This window comes from Micropterus dolomieu, unplaced genomic scaffold (assembly GCF_021292245.1).
Source record: "Micropterus dolomieu isolate WLL.071019.BEF.003 ecotype Adirondacks unplaced genomic scaffold, ASM2129224v1 contig_14031, whole genome shotgun sequence".
Taxonomy (NCBI): Eukaryota; Metazoa; Chordata; class Actinopteri; order Centrarchiformes; family Centrarchidae; genus Micropterus; species Micropterus dolomieu.
Window position 1 is genome coordinate 1,464 of NW_025743017.1, and position 8,495 is coordinate 9,958.

The 8,495-nt window shown below is 45.4% G+C and overlaps 1 protein-coding gene across 1 annotated transcript; it reads right to left on the bottom strand.

Moving 5' to 3' along the window:
- Positions 1 to 744: 744 nt before the first annotated feature.
- LOC123966703 (cadherin-like and PC-esterase domain-containing protein 1) lies at positions 745 to 7,354 on the bottom strand (the record flags this gene model as incomplete). The annotated part of the gene is made up of 8 exons (XM_046042834.1): positions 7,302 to 7,354; positions 3,386 to 3,485; positions 2,864 to 3,000; positions 2,427 to 2,647; positions 2,245 to 2,346; positions 1,522 to 1,609; positions 1,283 to 1,429; positions 745 to 788 (listed from the first exon to the last, which is right to left on the bottom strand). Coding segments are annotated over exons 3-8 (617 nt in total), but the record flags the coding sequence as incomplete, so codon positions are not given.
- Between the last annotated feature and the right edge of the window lie 1,141 nt (positions 7,355 to 8,495).

Genomic DNA, 8,495 nt, shown 5'->3' on the forward strand with positions numbered 1-8,495 from the left:
ATAAACCTAACCAAATCCACCACCTATTCCCAAACCTAACCAGTCCCCCACCGTTTCATAAACCTAACCAAACCACCACCTTTTCATAAACCTAACCAAATCCACCACCGTTTCATAAACCTAACCAAATCCACCACCTTTTCATAAACCTAACCAATCCACCACCTTTTCATAAACCTAACCAGTCCACCACCTTTTCATAAACCTAACCAAACCACCACCTTTTCATAAACCTAACCAAATCCACCACCGTTTCATAAACCTAACCAAATCCACCACCTATTCCCAAACCTAACCAGTCCACCACCGTTTCATAAACCTAACCAAACCACCACCTTTTCATAAACCTAACCAAATCCACCACCTTTTCATAAACCTAACCAAACCACCACCTTTTCATAAACCTAACCAGTCCACCTTTTCATAAACCTAACCAGTCCACCACCTTTTCATAAACCTAACCAAATCCACCACCTTTTCATAAACCTAACCAAATCCACCACCTATTCCCAAACCTAACCAGTCCCCCACCGTTTCATAAACCTAACCAAACCACCACCTTTTCATAAACCTAACCAAATCCACCACCTATTCCCAAACCTAATCAATCCACCACCTTTTCATAAACCTAACCAATCCACCACCTTTTCATAAACCTAACCAAACCACCACCTTTTCATAAACCTAACCAAGCCACCACCTTTTCATAAACCTAACATGTCCACCACCGTTTCCTAAACTTACCTTGAGGAACTCCACATCAGCCCTGACTCCTTGTATATGTTCCTCTGAGGATCCATAAACATATTATTCAACACATTCTCACTCCAACTCAACACATACGGATGCTTGGTCAGACCCCTTGGTGTTGCTTTTTATTGCCATGGGCACCCATTAGTATAGTTTTTGAATGTGTAGGGCTCAAGTTAACAACAATAAATAAGCAACGTCCGTTTAGACTTGTTAACGTTGCGACAGGTTGCAATTTGGTTTGATTTCAAAAAAGATCATGGTTACGTTACTTACGTAAGTTAAGAAACGTTAGTTGTGTAACTTAAGCAACTTAAAAACATTCAATGTTGACATTTTGTTTTACATGAACACCTATCCTGGTTGAAAGTCCGGTTTCTGGCCCACCGCAGCCACCTCCTTACTCTGACTGTTCTGTGCTTGCTTCCCCCAGTGCGTTACAAACTGACACCAACGGGTCTTGAACATGCATCAGTATATGACGACTTGGAAGTGAGAACGGGTTGTATTATTTACTGATCTGTAAAGTTACCTCGTGAAAGTGGCAGCCACACCGCCCCTGCAGGAACTCTTTGTACCGACCCATTGTGATGCTGAATGTGTCTATTGCCTCGTACCCATAATGCTTTGCTGTGGTGATGATGTTACGGTTCTCCCTGTAGAGCTTCTGGATCTCCTTCTGAAAGGTCACAACAAACAAACAAACGATCATTGTGCGAGAGTGCGTTGATATAAAATCAAGCAGACGTACAGCAGGAAGCAGAAACATACCAGACTGAGAGACCGGATCCCGTCTACAGGAAGGTGGAAACCCATCCCCAGAGACTTCACCACCACCAGGACGTCACCCAGAGACTCTCTGGGGGGGGGGGGGGAGGGGCAAAGTGACCACGTGTGTCATAGAAACCACACTCAGGTTATAACTTAAAACAACACTTATGCAATTTAGCAAACGTCTGTAGACCACAATCACATGACGTCTCAAGTGAAGGCAAGTTTATTTGTATAGCACATTTCACCAACAAGGTCATTCAAAGTGCTTTACATAAAACATAAAAACAACAGGGAAATATAAAAAAGTTAAGTTCAATAGAAAATAAAAACAGGCAGGCTTTCCCACCTTTGCTCATTTTACTCCTTTGATTCCGAATCTCCCACTCTATCCCCCCTTCAGTTACTTAGGGACTCTAACGCTAAGGGGACTCTAACCCTTCTTTAGATACAGTCATCACTGTAAATCCAGAATGTCCACACTACAAACTCTGGTAAAAGAGGTTGACAGCGGGGCCCTGTCAACAAGTTAACAGCGGACAAAACAGGGACTCTAATCCTTGTAATTCTACTCGGCTCTGTTAACTGAGGATCAGCTGAGTGAGACGGTAGAATCAAAAGAGCACTCTAAGCTTTTTAAATAGTGTCTAAAAACACGAGAGCAGCAGATTCTGGATCAGTGAGGTATCATTAGTGCAGTGATCCTCAGATGCACCTGCTCACCTGTTCAGCACCTCTCGGACCGTCTTCAGGTGATCCGTGTTGAGCCACTGCACTCCACCCACCACCAGAACTGTCAGGTTTGAGTTCACCAGAGGTCGTGACCTTCAGGGGAGAAACTCATCAGGACATGAGCAGCACAGTGTGACCCCCCCCCCACCCCCCATCAGGACTGGTCCTCTCACCTGTCCAGCAGCTGCAGCAGAGCCTGTCTGAACGTGGGTCTCTGGTTCTTCTGCAGCCAGAACTGAGGATAATACGAGTAGCTGACGAGGGTCCGTCCCCCATTCAGGTTCCTGTAGACCAGCGTGTCGTGAGCTTTGCCCCAGTCCTCCAGGCTGGAGTTCACCCGCTCCATCAGGAAGTACATCATCCCACGATTGGTCGAGTCGCCGATAAACAAAACCTGAAGAGAGACGGGAAGGTTCATGTTCAACAGGTGATACACATCAAGACACCTGTCCCGTGTTGGACCACATGGAAGACCTCATGTTGGACCACATGTTGGACCACATGTTAGACCGCATGTTGGACCACATGTTGGACCACATGTTAGACCACTTGTTAGACCACATGTTGGACCACATGTTGGACCACCTGCTGGACCACATGTCGACCTCACCTTCCTGTTGGTCATACAGTCCTGCAGAAGGGGGCGGTCCACTAGGGGGTGATAACAGCTGTCAGGTTGCCAGGCAACCTCCCTCCAATCACACGTCCTGTTATCAGAACAGCTGAGACACGGAACCACCCACCGACCTGAGACAGGTGAGACAGGTGAGACAGTATAAAATATACAATTTACAAACAGAAACAGAAATTTTACAGTTTGTCTTTCAGTTTTTATTGTGATCCTGGAGTTCCTTCTGCTGCTGCTAAGATTCATCTTAGCTCAAAGTTATCCAAAGAAGGTCAAAGTCAAGGGCAACTGGACTTGGTTGAAGATTTCTTGGTCTTTCATTCAAGTCCAGTTGCCCTGGGAGACTGAGAACCTTCACAGACATTAGCTTAGCTTAGCTTAGCTTGGTTTGTCTTAACTTAATCAGATATTTTCTAAAGTGAAATCTGATCACAATCTGAACAGTCTGACGGAGCTGATCGATACTGAACCTGCCCATGTGAGAGACAGGAAGTGACACCAGACCTGGTACGTGTCCCGAGTTGCAGGTCTGAAGTGGACTCTGAGACTGGATGAAAGGCTGGAGACCGCAGGACCGACCGGGCTGGACCAGCAGACCACAGTCCTGAAACACAGAGTCCAGAACAGGAAGGGGGTCAGGTAACTGTCGGTACGGAGGGCCGGACTGAACGCGATGTCATCAGCGAGTCTGTTTTTACTCATCAGTGATTAAAGAGGCTCCAGTCAAACAGACTTTTTACCAACTTTCCTCACATCACAATGAAACTCTGACAGGAAACATAACCATTCATTTTTTATATGCAAATGAGGCATTTCCTCATTAAATATGCGCTGATTTGCATATCACGCAAATCCATTTTCCAGCACATAGATAAGAGTCCGATGGATTTTTTTGGTTTTATTGTCTTCAGACATTTGCAGAACGCTTTATCAAAATCTAGTTTTTTAAGTGATTTGTTCAAAATTTATCCCTTAAAATCTGAAAATTGGCTGAATGAATTTTTGGATCCCAGAAACGTTTTAGAAACAAAGGTGTGAAGAATCCCTGACATTTCCCAGCATGCAACAGGAACAAACAGGTGGAGCCCAGTGATAGTCTCTGCTCCTTCTTCTCTGATCTGTTCCTTCTGTTCTCACTTTTAAATCAAACCTTTCTTCTTCTTCTCTTTTGTGTCACAGATCTCTGGCGAGCGACGTCCCATCATCCTCTGCCGCTGTCAGAGGTCAGAGGTCAGATAAACCCGACCGGCCCAGTGCTCAGAGGCCCCGTGGGAGCCGCCACGTCTGGCCCCGACTTCAGAGCTGCCGCCGCCACACACGTCCTCACAAACACACACTCTTCTTCTTCTGCTGCAGGTTTCGGCGCGGCGGCGTCACATTCTGCACGGTGGCGTCGCAGCTCACAACAAAGTGCAACAAGAAAACTTAACAGGGATTTTCTTGTTCGTACCTGAGCTCAGAGTAAACGGACAGGACGCTGGTCTGAGAACAGCCGCCGCCGCCAGAACACACAACTCCCCCTGGAAAACACCAAACAGGCCGGCGGCGCTTTCATCTGACAACAACTGTGCTGCTCGGCGCCACGGACGCAACCTTTTGTCTTTTAATGTCATTTAGCATCAATAACCGGCTTTATATTTCTGATCAATAACAATGAATAATAATGTGAAATGCAGCAGCATCCCCAGGGTCCCCAGCGTCCCAAGCGTCCCCAGTGTACCAAGCGTCCCCAGTGTACCAAGCGTCCCCAGTGTACCAAGTGTCCCCAGCGTCCCCAGTGTACCAAGCGTCCCCAGCGTCCCAAGCGTCCCCAGGGTCCCCAGTGTACCAAGCGTCCCCAGTGTACCAAGTGTCCCCAGCGTCCCCAGTGTCCCAAGCGTCCCAAGCGTCCCCAGGGTCCCCAGTGTACCAAGCGTCCCAAGTGTCCCAAGCGTCCCAAGCGTCCCCAGGGTCCCCAGCGTCCCAAGCGTCCCCAGGGTCCCCAGTGTACCAAGCGTCCCCAGCGTCCCCAGTGTACCAAGCGTCCCCAGGGTCCCCAGTGTACCAAGCGTCCCCAGTGTACCAAGTGTCCCCAGCGTCCCAAGCGTCCCCAGTGTAAATGACACCTATGGATGGAAGTTACTCAGCTTTTCTGTTGTTGGTTTGAATCTTGCATCAAATGTAAAATGTTATGTATTATTACTATATGAGTATGTATTTTTAGGATTTCTATGTATTATTGTATTACTAACATGTATAATTACAGGTTTAATATGTCTAGTTGAGCAGCATGAACACGTTTGCAGCCAGGAGAAGAAAAACAGATGAAATAATTGTGTTTCTGAATTCTTTGGATTTCTTCACTGACAGATTATTCCTGAAGTTCAGCTCACAGAGGAAAGTTCACATGATGAAGGTGCACGTTGGATTCAGGACGTTTCCTCTTCACATATGAAACGATACTAAACATATGAAGGTCGGAGGTGTGAGGCTTGAACTTTGACTCTTATTGTCTGACTGAGCTGAGATCTTGAACTTCATGACTTGACTGATTTGTCTGTTTCTGATTGTTGAATATTAGTTTAGTTTACAGCTGATGTTTGGCTGCTGATAATAAACGGAGGATGAACAGTAACAGCGGCTGTTTCTTTCCTGTATTTCTTGTGAGTTTTTTGCCGCAGGACAGAAATATTGCAGCACTTTTAAGTGTACTTTCTTGTATGAACATGTGGAAGTGAATAATTTGTCTTTCTTGTTTCCGTCTGAGTTTAAAGTCTGTTTTTCGTGTGAAAGTGTTGGTTCTCAGTGAAACTTTTCTCTTTACACGACTCCAACAGGAATAATCCTGTTTGATCAAAGAGCCGAACTGATCTCAGATCTGATGTGAAGCGACTCTGCGGATCAACACGTCGGTTGAAGCCTCATTAGCTCCGAGACCCGGACCTCCCGAAACCAGAGAAACCCTCTGCTGAACTGGATGTTAACGAGGATCCATGTGGGTCTGTTAGAGCTGAAGCTGCAGCAGGACGCCTCAGATGTTTGTTCACATTCTTTCTGTCGTCCGTCTGAATTTATTCCTTCTTGATTTCAAACATGTGTTGGTTCTGACGGGTTTCTGGCTCCGACTCTGCTGCTGGAGTTTAAATGTTCGTGACTGAAGGTGCTGCTGAGACAGATCACATGAGGACACCAGGACACCAGATTTATTTTGGGGAAAACGGGACATTTTAGCTCGGTGGTCAACGTGTCAATAAAATATCCAGTTTTAGTATCTACCAAATAAAAATGGTTTCATGTTCTGTGACCATGGTAACAGGACACCAGCCTGTTCAGTCCTCCAGAGCTGCTGTTTCTGTGTCAGCAGGCGAGCCGCCATCACACACTGCAACTCCGCCATGTTTGTAGTTCTTCTGTAAATCTCAGTAGTACAAGTCCAGTGAAAAATCTTAAATGGAACAAAGTTAAAAACAACGTTTACGTCACCAAAACAGTCATTTTAGATCTGAAATTAACAGTAAAATGATTTCACTGTAGGATCAACTGAAGACCAGCTGCTCTGTCTGCCTTCATCAATATTATACATCATATATATAGAAGAAATAAAGCTTCTATTAACAGGCTGCTCCAACGTGTTGACTTTCCTTCCTCTGCTGCAGAAGAACTTTAACTCATTACTGATCCTGTCTTTACCTCCTCTGCTTATTCTGCAGCAGCTAACACTCTTTTCTACCTGACAAACAACATGAAGCTAACCCATCAGGTTAGCACACAGCTAGCGCCCTGTTAGCACTTAATTAGCTGTTGACTGTTTAAATGATGAGACACTCCAGGCTGCTGGTCTGTAAATGCTTCAGGAGCTGGAACCTACAGCCAGCGTGAACGGAGAAGAAAGGTTATTTAAGGTGAAGGATGAAAGCTGCAGTGAGCTCAGATCCTGGATCAGGTCCATCTGGACCCATCAGCAGAGACTGGATCATGATCCAGAGATCCCGGGAAGTCTGATCCTCACATCCTCAACATGTGTTCCAGAGCAGCTACTGTGCTGCAGCCACAGACAGACAAAGAGCAACGCTAAAGCAGCAGTAGCACCGACGCTGCTGTTTAAAAGCTGACAGAGACTAAAACAGTCCATCAGCTACACCAGCAACGACAGTCAGCTGCGACCTCTTCTTCTTTCACGCCTCCGGTTCTTTTCTCTTAATCCATTGACTTTTCCAAAAAACCTTATTTAAAGAGTTTTAAGCCTTGAACTGATCCAACCAGCTACGATATGAACCATGACCGTAAAAACTTTTGAATCTGCAAGAAAAATGTTAAAGAGACAAAGAAGGTCCCAGACTGTGAACATCAGTATTTAAATGAGTGAAGGAACTACTTTTCCCATGAACCACTACGAATGATACCTTTTCCAAGGACGTCCTACCACAGACGGTACAGTTACCTCAGCAAAGTCTAAATCTTCAAGTCTTCATTCTGTCTAGATCTTGATGATCATCAGGAACTAAACTGGACCTGTAGAAGACGCTGGTCCTGTCGGCCCTTTTATAAGGGCGAGACGTGGAAAATGAATCAGGCAGATGACCAAGCAGAAGATGCCTCAGACAGATCCACTGGGAAGATCATGAGAGTGAGAAGAATTGATTAAGAAGGCATGAAACCACTGCGAGCAGGAAGATGGAAGATAATTTGGCACAGACAGGCTCGAGAAACCATGACGACACGGCGCCAGAACCACGTGGAGACATCCAGCGGAGAAAGAGGCGGGCTGGGACGAAGCACGAGTGATTGATTAATCAGTGGAGGAGGAAACAGATCACAGATCAGCATCTGTTCCTATCAAATAAAAGAAACGAGGGAACTGGCTCAAAGGAGAGTCCACTCAGGTCGGATCCTTGATTTGGACCCGTTACTATGGAAACCAGGCTCTCTGCACCGCACTGAATACAGACTGAGCTGCCATGGCAACGCCAACGACCAGAGAGCGATTCGGCTTTTGACGCTCGGAGAAGAACAACGATGGTTTTCATGTGTTGAATAAAAGTGAGTCCATCTGGAGGTTAGAAGGCGCTGATCCACACAAAGAAAATACCTCAGTCAAGTATAAATATATATATATATACAGTGGGTACGGAAAGTATTCAGACCCCTTTAAATTTTTCACTCTTTGTTTCATTGCAGCCATTTTCCAAACATCAAAAAAGTTCATTTTATTTCTCAGTAATGTACACTCAGCACCCCATCTTGACAGAAAAAAAACAGAAATGTAGAAATTTTTGCAAATTTATTAAAAAAGAAAAACTGAAATATCACATGGTCATAAGTATTCAGACCCTTTGCCGTGACACTCATATTTAACTCAGGTGCTGTCTATTTCTTCTGATCATCCTTGAGATGGTTCTACACCTTCATTTGAGTCCAGCTGTGTTTGATTATACTGATTGGACTTGATTAGGAAAGCCACACACCTGTCTATATAAGACCTTACAGCTCACAGTGCATGTCAGAGCAAATGAGAATCATGAGGTCAAAGGAACTGCCTGAAGAGCTCAGAGACAGAATTGTGGCAAGGCACAGATCTGGCCAAGGTTACAAAAAAATTTCTGCTGCACTTAAGGTTCCTAAGAGCACAGTGGCC